A 26,125-nucleotide genomic window follows, 5' to 3' on the forward strand; every position below is an offset into this window, starting at 1 on the left:
TAAACCATTTTTCAGCACACGATAGGCTATACATGGTGGTCAGTATTAATGGTGGAGGAAGAACCCGGGAAAACCCCCGGAAAGAACCAACGACCCACGAGAAGCTACTGGCAAGCTTTCTCACAATTACCCACATTGGCTGAATCCGAGACTCCAAAGTGGATATAGTTTTCAGTATTTTACCAACTGCACCTGGCAAGAATGTACACAATGGATATACAATTTTCAACATTTTACCAACTGCACCTGGCAAGAATGTACACAATGGATATACAATTTTCAACATTTTACCAACTGCACCTGACAAGGAGGTACACAATGGATATACAGTTTTCAGCATTTTACCAACTTCACATGGCAAGGATGTACACAATGGATATACAGTTTTCAACATTTTACCAACTTCACATGGCAAGGATGTACACAATGGATATACAGTTTTCAACATTTTACTAACTTCACATGGCAAGGATGTACACAGTGGATAAACAGTTTTCAGTATTTGGTTGTAAAGTCTGTTTTTACATGCAGTTCCAATGCATACAACACAGCATGATTATCATGATTATCATGACATCACACAATCACATTTGCCATGGCAATAATGAAGAGTTCCATGTGCTAAGTCCTCTAAGCTGCTTGCATAAGTCAAGTCACGCAGATCACTCACACATCTGACCTATATCCACACAAGTTCAGGTTTTAGCCCCGACCAACATGGGTATGTGAGAAAGCTTTCCAGGAGCTTTGAGTGGGTTGGCACAGGGTCCTGACAGGTTTTTCCTCCACCAAAATAAACTGGCAGCCATGTAATGCCTATTTATGCAGAAAAATGGCAATAAACCCCATCCATCCAATAATGATGATAAACAAGTAAGTTTTGTCTTTATTCATTAAAAGTTATTTATCACACACGCATTTTATAAAACATACTATAAGAGATCAAAACAGATACTACTGTCATTTAAAAACTGCTACTGCCCACCCCTTCCTTAACAACTGAAAATCACCCTCTTATAAAACTTCTCCCCAATGAGTGAAAATCTTGCAGACAGTAAGGCAACAGCAAAACTGTAAATCCTTCTAAACTCTACCCCAAGCATGCAGCATGGGAAACAAGAATCTAAGAAACTAATGATGATCATGTTTGCTAGACAATGTTGCTGATTAATTAACAGTGTGCTAAGAAAATTTCTGCTAAATATTTGCTGGCATATTACATTCTTACCATCACTTGTGTTGTACTGTTTTAATTTTCAGTCACAAAATTTTATATTTATCACTAAAAATCTACTTTCCAAGAGAAAAAAAAAAACCTCACATGCCCTTGCATCCAAAACAAAGATTTGCAACCAAATTAGGGGAGACTAACTCAAAGAGATTATCTATGAAACATTTCACTGTTATCTCCCTTTAAAATAGTTATTGCCTACTACTGTAACTGATACATCCTATGATTGTTTTATATCCATATTCACATCCCCTGCATTGTTAACACCAACTTCTGTTATAAAAATGGAGACAGCTTTGGACTTTACTGCCTGTAAGATATGAAACATTTTAACACCTAGCGAACTGCTTATATTACTGACTACAGCTTTGCAACTGCTTTTGAAGTAATACATTTCTTGTATGCTGAGTGTCCATACCCTTTTGTTTCAAGTGAACCCAGACAAAATGTTGTTGTTGTTGTTGTTGTTGTAAGGTTTAACGCCATTTTTCAGCACACGATAGGCTATACATGGCGGCTAGTATTAATGGTGGAGGAAGAACTCGGGATAACCCCGGAAAGAACCACCGGCCCACCAAACAAAATGTAAACTTCCCACATCTGTGACAGTGCACTTGTATTCTACGTGATCACCTGTGAGCTGGAAAAAGGTGCTTAAGAAGTGTTAAAAAGGTTTGAAATTTTAGAAAATATTCAAAGGTAGATAAAACCTGCATGCTGCAGTACCTCAAAAATGGCTCAGAAATGCAATAATATGTGGCTAAGCATTTTTTAAAACAGTCGTCAATTTCTCATATTTTTGAAAATTGCTAAGCTGAAGTAAAATATTATGCCAATAGACCGAGTAACATCTGTATTTTTGTCTGGTGTATGGTTCTTGTTAGCGGTGTCCCTATGGATGAGAAATGTCAGAGATAACTTGGACTAGACATATCTTGGATGGAAATCCTGTCCAATGTTTTATTATCGTAATTGGACCCTATATAATAATTATGCTGCCATGAAAAAAGGCCTATTCTTTGTAAACGTTCTTTTGTTATTTTGTGTTTGATTTCAGGGTCAAGAGCACACACACATTCATTCACATCTTGGGAACACATCAATATCTATCAATGACAATCTGGTGTTTGCATCATAAAACTGCAGAGCTGATTTCTCAAAATGAATCATTTGCCATGTAAGGCAGAATTGTTTCCGAAAGTTGACAGTGATAATGGATTTTCAATACATGTGTGACATGCTGGGGTTAGGCTATGTTACCAATAAACAGCATGACAAGAAAGTTTGTACATACATTACTGAAGAACTAAGCGATTTTACTGTCATTCTGAAAGGTACTTTAGCAATATTTAAGATTTGTTTTTTCCTACATCTAGAAACGCTTTCATGACAAATTATTTCTTAAAGAGAAATGCAGTAAAAAATAATCCGATTTTTTTCTAAATATAAGTAACAGAATCATGAGATGCAATTTTCCAGCTGTCCACTGGAAAGGAGGAGATTATTCCCGTTTGTGGGGGGGGGGGCATGGGTAATATATCTTACTTTAAATATACTGGATTGCCTGAATCTAATGCCCAAGGACTAGTAGAATAAGATGCATGGATGGAGACATCAACTTTGATCAGATACATCTCATACTGGACCAAAAGCTGAAATACTTAATATTTAATATCTAGTAAACATAATGTTAGATATCAAGGAAATGTTGATAATGCAGTCAAACTATTTCAAGGGAGATAAGCACTCTGAGACTAATCATATCCTCTTATGGTTAGAATGAGTTATGTCTATATATATATATATATATATATATATATATATATATATATATATATATATATATATATATACACACACACACACACACACAAACACACATATCCATAATACTTTCTTATTAGAAATATACTATTCTTAGTAACAGAAGTGTAGACAACTGTGAGATATGATAACTATGTTTATGATACTGCTACAAGCCAAAACTAACAAAAACTCTAAATAATTTTTTTTGCAATCCATCAAACGTTGCTGGGGCCCAGACCCTTGAGTGGATCTAAGGTGCTTGTATTTATCGATCTCTGCCATCTCACCTCTGTTATTGACCAATCAAGGTCCAGACTCAATATCAATCATAGACTGGTGATCAGTCAGGCATCAACAATATGATGTGTCTGTGACTTAGATTTTTAAATTAGCTTTAACAATTTTTCAGTCATATCGCTATGATGTCTGCAGTGTGGCAGATTATAGTGAAGTCTAGCACTGGGGCATCATGCCGCAGACATGTAGCATAATGTCTCACCCAGTCACATTATCCTGACACCAGGCCAACCAGTCCTAACACTAACCTGTTAATGCTGAGCGTCAAGCAAGGCAGCTGTTAGTACAATTTTTGTAAGTCTTTGGTATGACTCGGAGAGGGATCAAACCCATGACCTCCCAAATCTGAGGCAGATGCTCTGACCACTAGGCTGACCAGTCCTAACACTAACCTGTTAATGCTGAGCGCCAAGCAAGGCAGTTGTTAGTACCATTTTTGTAAGTCTTTGGTATGACTCGGAAATGGATCAAACCCATGACCTCCCACATCCGAGGCAGATGCTCTAACCACTAGGCCACTGGAGTGGTCACAATCTGATGAATGACCATACATCAGATTTATCCAAATAAGATGGCCGCTCTTCCCTGTCAGCAGTGTGTGATTCATTATCTCTGTCACTGTGACACACACCTTGAGATGGTGCAGCTAGTGTCATGATTCACTGATGCTGACAGCATCATAATAAGCACCAGGGAACCTTGGCCCTTACATGATCTCCAAATCACAGATATCGCAGAATATTCTTGCTCCATAAGGGTAGTAGTCTTTCCCAAAGTGGGAACCAATCCAGACACCTCTTGGGAATGCCAGGAGTGGGTGTGGAGTCATGGTGTGTCCCATGGGACTTTCTGTGCCCACAACCTGTACATGCTAAGGATGTGGTGTATTGGTGTGTCCCATGGGACTTTCTGTGCCCACAACTGCCACACCTTGTGCCAATCAATGTTCTTAACGATACAAATGCATGCAAAACAAAAAATCTGCAACTAAAAAATGCCAGAATATACTTACCCTAGCATGGGAACAATGACAGAGGAGGAACCACTGGTTAAGCAAGGTGCCCAAAGCAAATTAAAATTTTGCAAAGAAACACAAATAACACTCAACTAAAGCAAGGACAAGGATACAAGGTAGGTGATATGCCAAAAAGATGTTAAAAACAAAAACAGAGGCAAATTTCATTGATCAATAGCACATGTGTAATGTGTATGTTTTTATGTCAGGAAAAAAAGGATGATATTTCATATATTGGCTGAGACAATAAAGTCAGACTGGTATCATGTTCTTTTCAATTTCTGGCTTGACATTACTAAGTGGAGGTAGGATTAATTAGCTTCGATTGGAGACTTAGCTCACAGAAAATGAAAGCAATACAATCCTGTATTAGCAGGTAATGTATTACTGATATTAAACACTATGTTTTGGCTGCCTGGCTGCCATTTCAAACAAGTCCAATGCAGCCATAGCTAATTCTTACATAAATTTTCTCAATGATGTCTGGCTGCAACTGTAAATATACATAGTTGTGGACTTTTTCATCATATTTCATTCAACATAAGCATTAACTGTAATAAGAAACTTAATGTCTCTCAAAATGTGCTATACCAGGGTCAATTTATATATTTCCACTGGCCAGCAAGTACACATTGAAATCAACTGTCCCTGCAGAATATCAGCTGGACTGACCTATCCAATAATATGTTCATTAACAATTTCCAAAATTTAACTGTGTCTTCTGGTCTTTGGCTGTCAATATTAAACGGGCCTGCTCAAAACTCATATGAAAAGAAACCAGCAGCAAAATCAAGCTGAACGGGTGACCAGCGAGGATAGCCTGGAGTTGTAAATTTCACATTTAATAAAGGTAACCACTGCTATACCAAATCCCAAATGAAAAGTTGGTTAATCAAAAAGCACACCCACAACGGCTCAATTCCAAAATGAGAAATGCTTCAGGTGAAGAATCATCAAAAACTGCTTTATGATAATATAGCAGAATCAAGATCAGCTACCTAAATACTGAAAATGGTTTCTATCGTACACAATTTAGTACTTACCTCTGCTTTATCTGTATCTAAACTTTTTTAAACAGCAATTTCCCAGATCTATTACATATATGTGACCATCTAATGTAGCTGCCAGTCCACTTGGCCGTTTCAACTTGTCATCGTAACTGTCAATACAGAACATCAGCTTTCCACTAGAATTTAGGACCTGTACGAAACTCTTCCCTTTTTCTGTGCGAGTTGCAAGAATCAACCCACCTGAATCCACAACTAGACCTCCATATTCACCTTTGCAAACACTTGGAACCTGCCGCGAAAATTTGCCATCTTTGCTGAAGATTTGAATCCGATGATCTGCTACAAGGATCTCATCACATTTACCAACAGCAACTGCAGAGATATTCCGGAACTGTCCATCTTTCTCACCCTTTGTTCCAAAATTTGTTAATAATTTTCCATTACGATCAAACATGAAAACCTTACTTGCCCCAATATCAGCTACAATGATTTCTCCCTTGCTGTTCACTGCTAAATCAATTGGTTCAGCTAATATTTCATGTGTAAATTTGCTAATGAGCTCTCCCTCTGGAGACAGAATGGTTATATACTTTGTTCTCCAATTCACCACAGCGATATTGTGATCTGGGGTTAATGCTATACCCATTCCACTCTGATTCTCCATTCCAAATGGGCCAATATGTCGAGTAATTTCCCCATCTTCATTCAACACTTTTATTCGGCTACTTCCTGTGTCTAAAGCATATATTGTCCCATCACTATCGGTGACCACACGTAGAGGCTGCATAAAATTATCATGCCCTGTTCCTCTAGAGCCAATCTTCCATAAGGGATTATTATGATCCGTTACAGATATTGTAAACGGACTTCCCTTGATTGATCGACTGAAAATACTGATGCACATTTTGAGATCTCCAGATTTAGATGAAACATACTGGATATCGTAAGTTCCATCTTCCTTGTCTCGAACTTTACACTCAATCAATTCCCCTTTCTCTGTGCGTATCTCTGCCATAACAGGATCTGAGCCAGTTGTTCTGTAGTTGCCATGGTAATCTACTGTTGTCACGGTAACTGTGGACTTGAGGTGTGTCACAGCTTTTCCTACTTTTGCCGTACACAGAGATGGAAATGTTGTGCTGACTTTAATCCTGCCAAAGTCGTTGAGGGATTTAGTTATGTCTTTTAAAGAACTGTTATGTTTGTACTCGTATTTCATAAAGCTGTTTTCCCTTGGTTCAGATAGTGTCCTAGTTGCATCAAGTTTTTCATTCAAATCACTGATTTTCTTGGTGATATTTCGAACTTCAACCTGATACTGCAAACCATCACAATCATTCTGTACTTTCTCTTTTTCAGCTTGAATCAAATCCAATTGCTCTTGCAGAATTGTCCTTTTCTCTTCACGAATTTTACGAACCATTTGTAGACATTCATGTCGTCGTTTGTCAACAACCGAAATCAGATCTTGAAATGATCTATTAATTGCCTCTATAGTTTTTTCAATGGAGGTCTCTAGTTGTGTAATTTCTGCTGTAACATTGTCACAAGCATTGTTTAGGTTTTTGATGCATAAATGGGCCTTATATAAAAGGATTTCTGACATGCGTTTGATCGCAATTGAAAATGGAATGACTGTGTGTTCACTTGCTCCACGTCCATTGTGCTCTCCCCCTGTGCACTGCATGCAGAATACAGAATCACATGTTTCACAAAAAAGCAATTCCTCTGACACATGTACAGAGCACTTTGGAATAACATCACGCCGCTGACGAGACATGAGATCAAGAAGTTGATTTACGAGGAAACTGGGAGGAAAAGAAACTACACCACCTCGAGGTATTGCTATTGTTTCACGACAAATCGGGCAACGGAATGTGCCAGTGTCATGAACCTGTGTATCAACAATTCTTTCTAAACAGTTTTTGCACACAGTATGTGAACACGGCAAAAGTTTGGGGCTATGTTCCACACTGTCATATACACAGAGACATGTCCCGCATGTTAGGAAGCTCTCATTGAAGTCTTCATAGTTGATATTAACTGTCTCCACCAAAGTTGATGTCATCATAGCTGCAAAAGATATAAAAATAATCAGTCATGCAATCACATACTTAATACAGTTCTAATGGACATGATAAGACATTTACACAGAAAAAAGATCTCAGCAGTGGCTCCTTAAGGAGTGATTTTTTTAACTTTGTCTTTTACAAATCCAGTTGGCAAATACTGTATATTCTCAATAATTTCTATTACAAGTCCAGGTGAGAAATACTCTATATACTCAATAATTCGTATTTACAAATCCAGGTGACAAATAAGGTATATTCTCAATCATTTGCATTACACATCCAGGTGACAAATACTGTATATTCTCAATAATTTGTATTACAAGTCCAGGTGAGAAATACTGTATATTCTCAATAATTCGTATTTACAAATCCAGGTGACAAATAAGGTATATTCTCAATCATTTGCATTACACATCCAGGTGACAAATACTGTATATTCTCAATAATTTGTATTACAAGTCCAGGTGACAAATAAGGTATATTCTCAATAATTTCTGTTGCAAATCCAGGTGACAAATAAGGTATATTCTCAATCATTTGCATTACACATCCAGGTGACAAATACTGTATATTCTCAATAATTTGTATTACAAGTCCAGGTGACAAATAAGGTATATTCTCAATAATTTCTGTTACAAATCCAGGTGACAAATAAGGTATATTCTCAATCATTTGCATTACACATCCAGGTGACAAATACCGTATATTCTCAATAATCCGTATTACAAGTCCAGGTGAAAAATACTGTATATTCTCAAAAATATTTATTCAAGATCACGCTAAAAATAAAAACATTAAACTTGACACTTGGCTTGATCTAGGTCACTGAAATTAACTGCAATAACCCTAATTTCTAATGCCTTTATTTTTGTTATCATACTCCCAATTTTTCATACACCATTACAGTACCCGAGGTGACTTTGAAATGGGACTTGATAAACTCTTCACAGTGCATTAATTCTATTTTTATTCTAATTAAAGTTTCAAAAATTACAAGACCCCGAACTGGAGTTTTACTTTCTTGTCCCCTAAAAAGTTCTGAAAATATGGAGCCTGGCCTCAATTTCACCAACACAAGTCTTAAGTTATGTCTAGGCATAAGACAGTTGATTGATTAATTTTTAGTCTCATTTAAATTTTTCAGCCAATCAAATCACAGAACTATAAACTTATCTGCAAGCCTTGATTTAAGTTCTGTTAATTAAATTCAGGCCCTGTTAGTACAAGTGTTATTAAACATGGATAGCCTACACTGGTGATAAATTTGCTTTGCATTCTAATGTGCAGTCTTGGGCCAGAACTCTTGTTCTCAAACATTCAAGAGTCATAGTTATTATGATCAATAGTTTATTTCAAGGTCTACAACTTACTCCTCCCCTCTATGACCACAACAGATCAACAAATGAGTCATAAATAGTACATTACAACATGCAGCCCTCAGCATAAGAGGTTAGTGTTAGGACTGGTCGGCCTGGTGTCAGGATAATGTGACTGGGTGGGATAACATGCTACATGTCTGCGGCATGATGCCTCACTGCTAGACATCACTATAAACTGCCACACTGCAGACATCGTAGCGATATGACTGAAAAATTGTTAAAGCTACGTTAAAAATCCTAATCACACACACACAACATGCAAAAACCTATTCTACTATCATCACAAGAAAAAAAATTGGTGAATTCAACATCATTGTGATGATAGTATAACCATTACACAGTCAGCCACTTTCAGCTCTAACTAGGACTTTAAGTAAGGGGGTGTAACTGAGCAAAAACAATCACAATGGTGAGAACATATCAGAGGAAGAAAAAAAAATCCCTATCTCTGGTTTCTTTCAGCATATCCATTTTCTGTGAACAATATATATATATATATATATATATATATATATATATATATATATATATATATATATATATATACACACACACATATATACATTTCGTATTTTCTAAACACTGTTCATAACTCGCTTGTAATAGATGGGGATTGAATAACCAAGATTTTCCCCCATCAAGATCACAATATGCTGGAGTCAGGCAGAACAACTAAACAATCTGATCAAACACAATCTTGCCTGTCACCTGATCTCCACAATATGCCTTGGTCAGGTGGACACCTAACCAATCTGATCAATAAATCTCCACAATATGCCTTGGTCAGGTGGACACCTAACCAATCTGATCAACAAATCTCCACAATATGCCTTAATCGGGTGGATACCTAACCAAATTTGATCAACAAAAACTTACCTATCACCTGATCTCCACAGGTTAGCCTTAGTCAGTCAGACACCAAACCAATCTGATCAACAAAAACTTACATGTCACCTGATACCCACAATAGGCCTTAGTAAGGCAGACACCTAACCAATCTGATCAACAAAGACTTACCTATCACCTGATCTCCACAGGTATGCCTTAGTCAGGAAGACACCAAACCAATCTGATCAACAAAAACTTTCTGTCACCTGATCTCCACAACAGGCCTTAGTCAGGCAGACACCAAACCAATCTGATCAACAAAAACTTACCTGTTACCTGATCTCCTCAATATGTCTTAGGCTGGCATACACCTAACCAATCGGAATAAACACAAACTTGCCTGTCACCTGATCTCCTCAATATGCCTTATTCAGGCAGACATCTAACCAATCTGATTAAATCAAGCTCTTAGACATAAGAGAGATTTGATAGGCAGCTTTATGAGGCCATGTTCTTTTGACCTTTTGATTCACCAATCAAATTACAGCTTTCACATTTATAAAGGTGAAAAACCATTTTTGGAACAGATTTTTTCTTATGTTAACTCTCTAGACAGAAAAAGCAATACTTTATCTGACAAACCTGTATAAATAAGTTGACCAGGAATTCTAAATGTTGCCAGAACATGAAACTTGAATTGGTTCCTGTTGAATGTATTTATTTATAAGAAGATGTTGATTTAATCAGATTGGACATTTAATATGCCTTTTAACAATGCCACCATCTACACATCACAAGCAAGCAGAATCCTTTGGTCTGTGGCTTTATGTGTTAGCCAGTTGCAAAATGTGCCTCGGACTAAAGAAATAGGAAAGAAAAATGGCTTTGACTTCAGAGTCTTTGGTGTAGAACATCTTTCAAGCATATGACTGTAGAAAGGGATAAACTTGCTTGAAATCAATGCTGCCATTTTGAACAACATTCTCAATAAAAGTTAAGTTTTTCTCTCTAAATGTGCTATAAGCAGCTATTTATCTCATCTGCTTTTCTTTCCTTTTTGCAATGTTGGTTATTTCATTTATTTGTACCAACCATTTCCGCTGGTGAAGATTTAAAGCTAATACTGAAAGCCTAAGTATTTTCCTTGCTTGTAACACAGGATTGTTAGATTGTTCAAGTTCCAGCTCATGTGTGGTAACTACCTTTATAATTTGCTAAACATGCATGAATTTTTAATGTATTCAAATTATGCATTGTGTCATAGGCCCTGCAATAAGCATTCTGTCCTAGTTTTATCAAATGTTTAGCAATGTTTTACAAATCCTGGTTAAAACACGTGATCACCTGGTAAAGCTACAACATTTACACATGTAAACTACATGTGCTTAGTTTTGTTTGCTGCCTGTTAGCATTTACAAAATCAGTGTAAAATAAAATGTAATTGGCAATGATACAGGAACTAAATGTTAAAAATTAATTGATATATTTCTACATCATACAATTCTTCTGTTACTTTTTTTCCTAAAGTGCTGATTTTCACATCACAGTGGATATCAGCAGGAAAACCTGACCAGACTTAGTTTAACTGTACATTACACAACATTATACATCAGGTTGATTTACTTATTTTTTGACCAAATGTTAATTTACTAATGTATCTTTTTTTGACCAAACGTCGATTTGCTATTGTATCTTTGTGACAAAAAATTGATTTTCACATAATTTGACCAAGAGTTCTTTCAAATATTTACCTATAAAAATGTGAAGATGGTTTACATATAAATATCCATCAACTTGTAAGCCTACAATGTAGATGGGTGGGTGGGGACAAGATGAGATTCTGATCATTTTGATTAAACAGCGTCATATCAGCTATTATTTACTATGCATACATTTAAATTCTGATACAGGGGCCCCAAGTGGCCGAGTGGTCTAAAGCACTCTCCATTATGGATCACTGCCATCTCACCTCTGTCTCTGTGGGTTCGAGTCTAGGATTCGGCCAACGTGGGTATGTGAGAAAGCTTACCAGTAGCTTCTCATGGGTCATTGGTTCTTCCCGGGGTTTTCCTGGGTTCTTCCTCTATCATTAATACTGGCCACCATGCATAGCCTATCGTGTGCTGAAAAATGGCATTAATCCCAACAACAACAAATTCTGATACATACCGTAGCATTACTACCCTGAAAACTCAAAATGGCAAACTCCAAACAGTCATCTTCAGATGATGATTTCACTGAGCAATACTGGCTGATAATATAAATGATGACAATGATTTTGACAATTTTGAAGTACATGAGATTACTGGAACTGGAAAAGTGTTACTGGAAATATCAGTGAGTGATTCTGAGCCAGAAAATAATGTAAAATACAAGTCAGATGTACATACTGGCTGGAAAAAAGAGATAACATGCCAGTCAACACTCAATTCTGCTACATTAAAAAAAATTTAATGTAGAATTGGAGAGTATGAATCCTATAGGGAATGTATGGCTATTCTTTGATAAGGATTTCTTCTATCTGATCCTCTATCAAATGACTCTATGCACAGCAGTGACTAAATGGAGCGACTTGAACGACAGCTGCCACTTGAGAAAATAAAAACCAGTCACAACTGATATCAACCTCATAGTTTAGGACAAAAAATGAAAAGGGATATATTTCTAAATATTTTAAGCAGGAAACACCCAACAGATAATGAATTCAACACATGACTGTCTGTCTAAACTAAGTGGACAAGAGGTGACAGACATAGACTGGAAGAAATAGCAAGAAAACTGCAAAGTTTTATTAAAAAAAATTATTTCAGTCTTTAGGAGTGTAAACATACTTGTAAAATTCTGGACTCAATGGTCATTATCATTACCTATTCTACACCTGTGATTTTCCAACTTGGATATAAAATTGTGACAGACATACATATACATGGCTGAGCCACATACTATCATTAATTTTCACTCCTATTTGAACTTATTCATAAACAAATGATAATAATACAAATGACACATAAATGTAATTTGTAAATTTATCTGAATTTGCACCTGTGAGTGCTTGATTGATAAAGTTACATATTTGACTGCATGCCTATAATAGTTACATACGTACCTGTAATAGTTACATACATTCCTATAATAGTTACATGCATGCTTATAATAGTTACATGCATGCCCATAATAGTTACATGCATGCCCATAATAGTTACATACATGCCTATAATAGTTACATACATACCTATAATAGTTACATACATGCCTATAATAGTTACATACATGCCTATAATAGTTACATACAACCTATAATAGTTACATACATGCCTATAAAAGTTACATGCATGCCTATATTAGTTACATACATACCTATAATAGTTACATACATGCCTATAATAGCTACTTACAAACCTATAATAGCTACATACATACCTATAATAGTTATATACAACATATAATAGTTACATGCATGCCTAAGATAGTTACATACCTACCTATAATAGTTACATACATGCCTATAATAGCTACTTACATACATATAATAGTTACATACATACCTATAATAGTTACATACATGCCTATAATAGTTACATACAACATATATTAGTTACATGCATGCCTATAATAGTTAGATACATACCTATAATAGTTACAGACATGCCTATAATAGTTACATCATGCCTATAATAGTTACATACCTACCTATAATAGTTACATACATGCCTATAGTAGCTACTTACATACCTATAATAGTTACATACAACCTATAATCGTTATATGCATGCCTAAGATAGTTACATGCATGCCTATAATAGTTACATACATACATACCTATAATAGTTACATACATGCCTATAATAGCTACTTACATACCTATAATAGTTACATACAACCTATAATAGTTACATGCATGCCTATAATAGTTAGATACATACCTATAATAGTTACATACATGCCTATAATAGTTACATGCATGCCTATAATAGTTACATACATACCTATAATAGTTACATACATGCCTATACTAGTTACATACATGCCTATAATAGCTACTTACATACCTTTATGGTTACATACAACCTATAATAGTTACATGCATGCCTAAGATAGTTACATACATACCTATAATAGTTACATACATGCCTGTAATAGTTACATGCATACCTATAATAGTTACATGCATGCCTAAAATAGTTACATGCATGCCTAAAATAGTTACATACAACCTATAATAGTTACATGCATGCCTATAATAGTTCAGACTTTAACAATTAATTACCTCATAGGGTTTGCTTGTCTATTATGCACAGCAATTGATATACATGCAATTTCAATGTATAATCCAATTTTCATTTGCTTTTTCAAACAATTCAGCAATGAGGGATCTTGTATGACAAAACTATTTAAGAGTTAATGCCTGTTCATTATCACTCAGTCTGTATCACAAGTTTTTATTTTATAGTATTCAAACAATACCCCATATAAATTTAAAAACAAAATAATTTACACTTCAGCTCCAAATTCTAAGGCAATTTGTCCAAAGCTATTCAAGTACAAATACAAATTTTAACAAAATTCTTATAGAGAGCTCTGCCAAAAATTAAACTGAAGACAGTTCTATTCTTTCATCAGTGATAATTGGTATGCGTTCTATTCTTTCATCAGTGATAATTGGTATGCAACCCCAAATTTTATTTAAGCAAAACATCAAATATGGTTAATTTACATACCAATATAAAGCCAGAATCTCTAAATCCTTAACTTCTGTTGCGCATTCCAAGAGCTTTGCTATATTAAAAATCAATAAATATTCCATTATATGGTCTGACAAGCAAGATATGTACATTGAAACACTGACCAAAACTAGAATGTCATACACACTGCAACCTTTCTCTGCAAAACACAAGAAAGGCCTGGACTTTGGAAGAATTTACCTGAGTGATTTAAACTGATAGTATCAAATGAACCAAGATATTGTAACCAAGTATATACCTGCCATTAACGCGCACCATACCTAACAAGGCATACATTGTTATATGCAAGTTAAAAAAATAATGGTAGATCAAATTCATCCATCTATTTAATATTTTACGAATGAAACAAAAGTTTAGATCACACCTGTAACCTGACTATGCATGCATGATGTGATACCTTGCCATAGTCATTTGCTTTCCAAATAATATCACATATCTATATGTATGGTACACCTTCTATAACATAAATTGGCAACTTTTTCAACCAAACACTAACAGCAGCAATGACCATTATAATAATACAGTAAGCAATGCATACCTTAGATGGTTTCATTGATAAATTTCTGATGACATGCCAGCTATATTAATCAGATGATATATTACCATATGTACTTGCTTAAAAGTCTGCCATAGCCTAATGCACCTATAGATCTGGGTCTGTCTTGTTTGTTCTAATGATTACTCCTAACAAATGGCACAGACCCAGATCTGCCAATGCATTATGCAATGGCAGATCTGGATCTGTTCAGTTTGTAGTTGGACTCATAAGTAAGTATATATGGTAAGCTAGCTTTTTTGCATTGGTATTAATAACCACCCCCCCAACACACACAATTCAAAAATTAGTTCAGGTGCAGTTAGCACCAGATATGAGATGAAATCTATCTGGGGTAAATTGCTTAGTGTTGTAATTAATGAACCATGTGATCCTGAAACAATATAACATCGGTGCTCTACAAGATTTTGTATCTTAATCAAGCACCTTACACTCAACCAGCTTGAAGGTCAAGCATAGAGAAAATCCTGAGTTTTTATGTTTTTGTAGAACAATATATACTTGTGTGCTATCCCTGGATTCTACAGAAGAATGCTTGATAATACTAGGCAGAATTAAAATTTAATATAAATTACTATCATACAGGTTAGAAAACTTTTAATTCATATTCTATGGAGATTGGAACCCAGGTCTGCAGGTAAATGGTACCCATCCCCTTCCCTGCACACACCAGCCCACATACTATCACAACTAAGCACATATCACCGAAAAGTGATATCACAAAGTAGGTAGTATATGTACTCATGCATAGCAGGCACACTTGCATGTCGACCTGGTAATTAATTCTCATCTTACTACAGTTATTCTGGATTCCTACAACAGAAATCAAGGTATACAGAATTAATTATCGAGAATCACAAATATATATCAAACAGAACGGAAAGTGCTATCCCTGGATTCTTTAGTAGAATGCTTAAAAATACTAGGCAGAATTAGTCTTTAATACAAATGATAATGTCATGAAGGTTTGAGAATTTTAATTCATTCTCTATGGAGATTCAAACCCAAGTCCATGGGTAAACAGCATCCATTGCCTTGCCTGCATGCATCAGTCCATAAACCTTTATGACTAAGCACACATCATCAAATAGTGGTGGCACAAAGTCAGCAGTATATGCACTAGTGTGCATAGCAGACACTTGCTGCCCCCCCCCCCTTCAAAATAAAACATATTAGGCAATCACTGGGGAAAATGGCAGCGCGACTTAAGAAGGAGAATACTGAAATATAAATTGCCACATTTGATTAAGTATAGGTATTTTAAAACAGTTTTACCCTTTCTTTTACTGAATGATGAAGGAGATATGTGTGTGTGATTTGGATTTTTAATGTAGCTTTGTGTGATTTGGATTTTTAATGTAGCTCTAACAATTTGTCAGTCATTTTGTTACAATGTCTGCAGTGTGCCAGTTTATAGTGATGTCTAGCACTGGGGCATCATGCCGCAGACATGTAGCATGATGTCCCACCCAGTCACATTATCCTGGCACCAGGCCGACCGGTGTGATTTGGATTTTTAATGTAGCTTTGTGTGATTTGGATTTTTAATGTAGCTTTAACAATTTGTCAGTCATTTTGCTACAATGCCTTCAGTGTGCCAGTTTATAGTGATGTCTAGCACTGGCGCATCATGCCGCAGACATGTAGCATGATGTCCCACCCAGTCACATTATCCTATCACCAGGCCGACTGGTCTTAACACTAGCCACTAAATGCTGAGCTCCAAGCAAGACAGCTGCTAGTGCCATTTTTATAAGTCTTTGGCATGACTCGGCCAGGGTTCGAACCCACATCCAAGGCAGATGCTCTAACCACTAGGCCACTGGAATGGTTTGATGACGGAAAAATACAAACATGAAAAAAATAATTTTCGATATAAGGGTGACATTAAAATTGGATGTCCTTCTAGTATCATCTCAAATAAATCCATTTCACTTTTAAAGAATTCACATCAATAATTTTGTCTAAAACTAAAGATGTTTATTTGCTCTTGATGACTTTTATAAAATATACTCTAAAAAGCTGTAATTGCACTACTACATTGGAATGCTGAACATTTTCATCTTTACTCCTAGCAAATTTCATTAAAGTTATCTTATTATCTCTCCATCTGTCGATGATCGTAGCACTATCATTGATTTCTTAAATCTCAACCAGATCACTGTTCATTTTGTAACATGCGATTTTTCTAAAACACAATCTCTACCGTAATGAGTTCTTTTTCTTGTGGTAAGTCACTTCCACATAGATATCAGAGGTATATAACTTTCAAGAGAGTCAATTTTAAGTAAAATAATTATTAAAGTACGCTTTAAAAATTTACAAGAACAACGGGGTTTCTGGAAGATTCAAGAATGAGTCAAAATGGAATCGCCATCTTTTAGCTCCAACTTTTTGCATAAGCATACTTGTGGAATGACACTATGTAGTGGTGTCATTCCTAATCAGGGGTCATTATTTTGTTTCCAGTGGTGTCATTCCTAATCAGGGGGCATGATTGGGTTTCCAGTGGTATCATTCCTAATCAGGGGGCATGATTGGGTTTCCAGTGGTGTCATTCCTAATCAGGGGGCAATAATGAGTTTCTAGTGGTGTCCTTTCTAATCAGGAAGGCAATATTGGGTTTCAGTGGTGCCCCTCCTAATCAGGGGCCAAATTTTGGGTTTCCTGCAGTGTCCTTTCTAATCAGGGGGCAATATTTGGTTTCCAGTAGTGTCATTCCTAATCAGGGGCCAATTTTGGGTTTCCAATCATGTCCTTCCTAATCAGGGGGCAATATTGGGTTTCCAGTGGTGTCATTCCAAAATCAGGAGGGCAATAATGGGTTTCCAGTGATGTTGTTCCTAATCAGGGGCAATATTGGGATTACAGTTGTGTCATTCCTAATCAGGGGGCAATATTGGGTTTCCAATGATGTTGTTCCTAATCAGGGGCCAATATTGGGTTTCCAGTTGTGTTGTTTCTAGTCAGGGGCAATATTGGGTTTACAGTTGTGTCATTCCTAATCAGGGGTCAATATTGGGTTTCCAGTGACGTCATTCCTAATCAGGGGTCAATACTGGGTTTCTAGTGGTGCCGTTTATAATCAGGGGTCAATAATAAGTTTCCAGTGGTAAGGCTGTGACATTTACTGCTTGCCAACCATTTACAAAATTGGTAACCATGTAAATAAACATGCCTGTGTCTATCCATGGTACAGGAACTACCCAATACAAATAAATGATATTTTTCCACATCACTGATTAAGATTAAAGTATGAATTTATTGGAATTCTTTTGCTACAGTTCAATACCTGCACTTATTTATGAGACCCGGATATTAAAGTCACATGTCTGATCTCTCTGAATAGATATGACTCATTCTAAGTAACTTGTACAAGGTGACTGTAACTATTCATGTATTTCCTTTAAACTTGATAAAGTTTAAAGCTTAGTGTTATGTCATATCCCTGTCATGATTGTGTTGTATGGCACCTTTACTTGGAAGTTTTAATTATATTGTCAGTTCAAAGTATTTCCCTACTCAGTATTTCTACATGCATATCAATGTGTACACTTTTGAAACAAGAGATTTTCAAGACAGCTGTAAACATGTATATACTTATAAATTGTTCCACATGTATTTTTGAGGTCTGGCTTCTGCTAACTAATAATTTTTCAGAAACCATCAAAGTACCATAAAAAAGTATTTTTAGGGTGAACTTCTAAGTATATTATAGTTTTCTGAAATAAATGTTTCAATGAAATTGGGAGGAGGGGGAGAATGAGTATGAGATATGGATTTTTAACATAGCTTCAACAATTTTTCAGTCATATCGCTACGATGTCTGCAGTGTCATAGTTTATAGTGATGTCTAGCACTGGGGCATCATGCTGCAGACATGTAGCATGATGTCCCACCCAGTCATATTATCCTGACACCAGGCCGACCAGTCCTAACACTAACCTCTTAATGCTGAGTGCCAAGTGAGGCAGCTGTTAGTACCATTTTTGTAAGTCTTTGGTATCACTCGGCGAGGGATCGAACGCACGACCTCCCGCATCCGAGGCAGATGCTCTAACCACTAGGCCACCGGAGCGGTGGGGGAGAATGAAAGGATAACACACACACACATACACAAAAGTAGACCTATGAGGCATTTAAACTACATACTACAGACTAGCATCATTTTGACTTAGATGATTTCAAAATATTGTTGAAGTTACTTAACAGACCATAGGGGCAGGCTAGTGAAGTCATTTGAATTGAATTGTATGGGTTATCTCCCATTACTGATTTTGTTTTTGTAAACTGAACTTTGTTACTAAAACATCTATTGCATCATAGGTGAGTGTGTGTGTGATTTGGATTTTTAACATAGTTTTAACAATTTTTCAGCCATATCGCTATAGTGTCAGCAGTGTAGCAGTTTACAGTGATGTCCAGCACTGGGGCATCATGCCGCAGACATGTAGCATGATACCGCTACGATATCTGCAGTATGGCAGTTTATAGTGATGTCTAGCACTGGGGCATCATGTCGCAGACATGTAGCATGATGTCCCACCCAGTCACATCATCCTGACACCTGGCCAACCAATCCTAACACCAACCTCTTAATGCTGAGCGCCTCACAAGGCAGCTGTTAGTGCCATTTTTATAAGACTTTAGTATGACTCAGCTGGGGTTAGAACTGGAGACACCTGTATCCAAGGTGGAAGCTCTAACCACTAGGCCACCGGAACAGTTTTATCATGGGTAAATTTCCTCTACTTAACCATCAAATGCTAACCCCTAGAAGAAGATACTGTTGCATGTCTTTTCCAACACATGCACAACAAAATGGTTTGCTTGGGCTGAGCCTTCTTTCAAGAGTTGCCCACATGGCTTTTGGATTTCACTGGCTCGTAGAATTCTCCTTTGCTGTATAGAGAAACCATAGTGAAAGATTAATTTGCTGTGAAGAGAAACCAGAGGCACTTGCACCAACAACAAAAAAACACATCTATAAAAGGCCAGTCTGAACTTTCTGCCAAAAGCCAATTTGTATATACAGAAGGTATTCGCATTGAAGAACATGACTAGAAAGCAAGTCTGAATTTTCTCCATAAACGTCAATAGATTGCCAGTCTAAAATTTCCACATAAAAGTCATTATGTATATCAAAATTTCAGACTGGTTTTAAGACCTGTTTTTCAGCGTAAATGCCTTCCAGAAATCAGTAGCCAGAGGATTAAGCATAATAAATTGGCTAATCATGATTTAGATGGTATCAATTTAATAGAGTACTATGTACCAAAAAATCTGAAAGGGGAACAAATACATTGAATGTGAGATATTATATATACACATACAAGCTACATAGTTTTTACTTCCACATAATTTTAGGTGCTCCTTCATTTTGGCGGAGGTTATAAAAGTAATATAAAGTAAATAATATGCCTGCTGTGTTCAATTATTTTGTGGAAACTATATTTCTTTCACGTCTCAGAGACATTTGACCTACCAACTCCAAAATTTATAGATGTCTTTCTTGTGTCAAATGCATGCCATCCACAAAGACTGGTCAGGTTTTATGGCATAAGGCTTTCCATTTATTTTGTGGAAGCCATTTTCCTTCCTGGGATCCCTATGATCTTCATCTCTGGCCTTTCAACTCCCAAGTCAAAGGTCTCTTTCTTGTCTCAAATATGTCATACATTAAGTTTGATCCAATTATGCAGTAAATAAATTAAAACATGTACAAACCATTTTTATAATCAAATTCACTTGACCTTTTGGCTCCAAAGTGAAAAGGTGTTGTTCTTAATTTATAAGCAAGCAAATTACAAAGTTTGGTCAAAGTACATGTATCTGGATATAAATATGTAAGTTTTTGTGTGGAAACAGTTTTTCTTATTTCAGTCCCTGTGACCTTGACATTTGACCTTTTGAGCCTAATACTGAAAGGTTTCTCTGTCTTGCCACAAACACAAGGTGCTTACAATGTTTGATAATGGCAGAAGGTGAAGAACTAGAGTTACAGCTTATATTATTTTTCATATAGCATGATACTGGACATAATTAATGTAGTACCACTTTGGACCTGTGATCAAAATTAAACCACTGTAATTAAGTTGGTCTATCAAACACAAAGTTCATGGTAATGATTCTAGTTTCTTTTTAAAATGCCATTATTTGACAAATTTAAATTCACAAACACTATGAAGTACAAAAAAATACAATCAACTTGCATATCCCCCCCACCTCAGTCAACACACATTTTTGTTTAAGCATTCAAGCTATACTGTGGTTATTACATAAAGCAGATGGCAGCTATGGACCCGACATACAACTTTCGACGTACAACTTTTTCATGAATGAAGGAGAACTGCACTGTACAGAAATAAAATGGGAAACAGGTGGATGGACAGATGAACGGACATGCAGCCTCTACATTATGGCAGTGTATAAAAACAGGTCCCCATCAATATACCAGTCATAACATTTTCAAACCTAGATGGAGAACATTCATTTACAGTGTGTGATTTGGATTTTTAATGTAGCTTTAACAATTTTTCAGTCATACTGCTACGATGTCTGCAGTGTAGCAGTTTATAGTGATGTCTAGCACTGGGGCATCATGCTGCAGACATGTAGCATGATGTCCCACCCAGTCACATTATCCTGACACCACGCCAACCAGTCCTAACACTAACCTCTTAATGCTGAGCGCCATGCGAGGCAGTTGTTAGTACCATTTTTGTAAGTCTTTGGTATGACTCGGCTGGGGATCGAACCCATGACCTCCCTCCCACATCCAAGGCAGACGCTCTAACCCCTAGGCCACCGGAGCGGTTTCATTTACAGTACAAAGGTTTCTAAAAGATTCTAAAAGCAAAGACACATGGTTAATTGGTTCAAAATCGTCTACATTAAACTCATGAACAAAACAATGTACATGTACTTCCTTATTCATTCAAATTCCATGAAAGTTAATGGAATGGAAAAACTACTTTGTTTCACTAAATGAAATAGGGTGGTCTTTCATGAAACAATGAATGCAATGCATTACATAACCACTAACAGACACATGAATAAATTCATACCATGAGGCTGGGACCACTAAAGAGGTCAGATTCTAGGTCACCATCAGCTTCAATGTAAAATATTCTCCACTGGCATAGAATAAACAAATTACAGGTATCTTCAGTTATAATCCAGTAGCATATATGGCTGCAGGCAATGCTACAAACACCATTATACAAATATGACACAAGCAAACACCATTATACAAATCTGACACATCCTATGAGGTGTACACTCATTTGTCAGCACTGACACAACCGATGTGCACTGAAACAGCTGTATTAGACAGGTATTATCAACTTGGTGGACAAGGCATAATAACACTACCTGTTGGAAAACCCCAATACTGACAGCCATATATAGCGGTTGAGTCAGTTAAACAGTGCAAAACTCTGGGTGTGTCAAATATATATATATATATATATATATATATATATATATATATATATATATATATATACACACACACACACACACGTATATACATACATGTATACACATACATACATACATACACACACAAACATATATATATATAAATAGATATATATATATCAACTGTACCAAACTTATCTCACTATCCCCCCCAAACCATTGTTAAAAAATGTGGGCAAAAGATTTCTTTCATCTAATAATAATCCTATTCACTTAATTTTAGGCAGGTTCATTAGACTATCACCTTGATCTTACAGTGGAAGAAATACTGTAACTATCCCGTGTCAAGTCCATTTTACCTCTGAAAAGGGGGCCTTGGATGGCCAAGGTTTTTAAAGCACCTAGTTTTACCAATCACTGCCATCTCATCCCTGTTGGGGCCCTGGGTGGCTAAGTGGTCGAAAGCACTCGCCTTTAGTGATCACTGCCATCTCACTTATGTCTGCATGGGTTTGAGTCTCAAACATGGCCATTGTGGGTATGTGAGAAAGGTGCCAGTAGCTTCCTGTGGGTCAGTGGTTCTTACCTAGATCTCCACCAGTTCTTCCTCCACCAGTTCATTGATGCTGTTGTTGCTATTCTGGGTTTAACACCATTTTTCAGCACATGACTGGCTGCCATATACAGCTATCTTGCACTGAGAAATGGTCATAGACCCAAAAACAAAAACAACTCACCTCTATCTGTATGAGTTTCATCCTCTGTCTCAGCCAGTGTGGATAAGTGAGAAAGCTTGCCAATGGCTTCTGAGGTTCTCATGGGTTGGTGGTTCTTACCAGGGTTTTCAGCCACCATGTTTAGCCTACTATGTGCTGAAAAATGATGTTACATTCCACAACAACAACAATATAGGAAGAAAGACTCTCAATGACCAGTTTTCAAAAGTGCCTTGTTAATTTTACCTCAAATTATGTAAAACACCAATGGTCCTCTGATTAATCTTACCTCAAACTGCATAAAGTGACCACTATTTATACCTTTGACTGTGTAAACTAATTAATTTCACTTTGGACTGTAAACTGATTAATTTTACTTTGGACTGTAAAGTGATTAATTTTACTTTGGACTGTGTAAAGTGACTAATCTTACCTCAGATTATGTAAAATACCAATGGACCACTGATTTATCTGGCCTTACACTGTAAATTTAATCTTACCTCAAAAAATGACCACTGATTAATCTTACCTCAGACTGTGTAAAATGATCACTGATTAATCTTACCTCAGATTATGCAAAATACCAATGGACCACTGATTAATCTGGCCTTAGACTGTGTTAATTTAACACAGATTAATCATACCTCAGAAAATGACCATTGAATAATCTTATCACAGATTATGTAAAGTACCAATGGATCATTAACGAATCTTACCTGAAACCATGTAAAATGACCCCTGATTAACCTTGCTCAGTTTTGATTGTTTATCACGGAAAAAATCTCCCATCGTCTACTGCTGGCAACAAAAAATGACTGAATAGAGAGTTCTTTAGTGGCAATGGCCCTACATCTTGCAATTAATTATTGTCACCAGGATTAAGGTTATGTTTTCAATTAGGTAAATGCTCACAAATGCCCTTCGGGTGAAAACTATCAACCTGTCATGTTTGCGATTAGTAAACATGTTCTCGATATAATTATGATGTACAATGTAACACGTTTCTTTGATGCAACTTTTTTGTTAAATCTTTCAAGTAAAGGAATGAAATATATTTAAATGCACCAACAATATTTTTACATTTTTCATGAATAGCTATGCATAATGAAATCTGATCAATTATGATGGTATCTTGTAAGACATTATAAACTTTTTAATATACTTTCAGACAACAAAAGAAACAAATTTGCATCTCATGGAATAATTTTGAGTCTGATCATACTGGTCTGACCATTTCATTATCACATTATCACACTGATGTGATACAGCCGTTTCATTATCAATGTGATATGATATAGCTGTGAAGATTTTTACATCTGGCATCAATACTTATTACCACTAGATATAAATGGAATGATACACATCAAGTAAAGTATAACCAGAAAATTTTACCTGTTGACAAGCATGCACTGGCCTGTTATTATTATTCTTGATTTTCTTTTTAGTAGCAGGCTTTGATTTTACCCTTTATACAGGTATAGTGTCACTGACATGCTGATTTGGCCTTCATATACCATCTGTACTTGCTTATAAGTCCAGTCCAACTGCATACTATATATAGCTGTCACATAATGCATCGGCAGATCTGGGTCTATGTTGTTTATTTTACTGATTATTCCTAACAATCTGCACTGATGCAGATCTGCCTGCACATTATGCAAAGGCAGATCTGGGTCTTTGCAGTTTACAGCTAGACTTGACTGAGAAGGAAGTACATATGGTATTCTGCAAGCTATGCATGAAGTGATAGGAAAAGCTACTGCTTGCATTGTAAGATCCTTCAGTCAGGTTTGATTAATTCAACATTTTTTGTTGAATGAAACTAATCCATTAATTCTGCCATTAGATGGCATGAGTGAACCATGTGATTTCTAGAATCGTTCTCCATTGCAAATGTTTTACACTGAACAAAACATAGTTAAACAGTTCATTGATGCTGTTGTTGCTATTCTGGGTTTAACACCATTTTTCAGCACATGACAGACTATACATGGTGGCCAGTATATCTGGTGGAGGAAGAAAGAAAACCCCGGTAGGAAGCACTGACCCTCAAAAGCTACTGGCAAGTTTTCTCGTATACCCACAGTTCACAGATGCTATCTGGTGAGGAAATGTGTGTGCTACTTTCAATGAAATGTTAACAAGAATGTGAAGGAAATATATATATATATATATATATATATATATATATATATATATATATATATATATATATATATATATATATATACATACACACACACCATCCATATCACTCCAGTGGCCTAGTGGTTAGAGCGACTGCCTCGGATGCGGAAGGTTGTGGGTTCGATCCCCGGCCAAGTCATACCAAAGATTTACAAAAATGGTACTAACAGCCACCTCATTTGGCGCTCAGCATTAAGAGGTTAGTGTTAGGACTGGTCAGCCTGGTGTCAGGATAATGTGACTGGGTGGGACATCATGCTACATGTCTGCGGCATGATGCCCAGTGTTAGGTATCACGATAAACTGTCACAGTGCAGACATCGTAGTGATATGACTGAAATTTTTTAAAAAGGTAAGGTAAAAATCCAAATCACACACACACACACACACCCACACCCACACACATGTACCATCCAATGAATCCATCTAAATGAAAGGTAAAAACCAAATATAATACTTACAAAATGTGAAGACAAAGAAACATCCACATCATTACCATACATTGCTCAATGCTAGTATTGACAGTCCCGTGGGTAACAAAATTAAACTTCGGAAGTTCAGTCTAAACATTTGAGATGCAAACTGGATGACCTCCTGATAGAACAGCAACCAATAAACAACCTCATACAATATTAAATTAGCAGTTTTACTATGGTACTACATAATGATAGCCATATCAGACAGTAACAATGCCTCACTGCCATTAACAATTACATAATTAGTGAATTGTGAGAATCCTATTATTGGAGTCTATAAATAGTTCTAGCTAATTGTGTATCAACTTTTACTGGATAATGGTATCAAGCAATTTACCATACTATCTTTAATTACCTTGGTACTGAGTTCAGTTAACTACCTTCAATA

At 36.3% G+C, this 26,125-nt stretch overlaps 1 protein-coding gene across 2 annotated transcripts in view; it reads right to left on the reverse strand.

Annotated features, from left to right (window-relative positions):
- Nucleotides 1-26,125, reverse strand: part of LOC149782210 (tripartite motif-containing protein 2-like) — a 199,829-nt gene that overhangs the window by 12,138 nt on the left and 161,566 nt on the right. Inside the window, exons 1-2 of one of the 2 annotated variants that reach the window (XM_089933605.1) lie at nt 22,004-22,230; nt 5,393-7,432 (exon numbers count right to left, since the gene is read on the reverse strand). In XM_089933605.1, coding sequence (XP_089789731.1) covers nt 5,400-7,430 — 2,031 coding nt within the window. In that variant the 5' untranslated portion in view covers nt 7,431-7,432; nt 22,004-22,230 and the 3' untranslated portion in view covers nt 5,393-5,399. Of the gene's footprint in view, nt 1-5,392; nt 7,433-22,003; nt 22,231-26,125 lie in introns of those variants that run through there. The other variant, XM_089933604.1, reaches the window with a different exon arrangement.

The sequence above is a fragment of the Sinohyriopsis cumingii genome, chromosome 15, assembly GCF_028554795.1.
Source record: "Sinohyriopsis cumingii isolate HCF-2022 chromosome 15, ASM2855479v2, whole genome shotgun sequence".
Taxonomy (NCBI): domain Eukaryota; kingdom Metazoa; phylum Mollusca; class Bivalvia; order Unionida; family Unionidae; genus Sinohyriopsis; species Sinohyriopsis cumingii.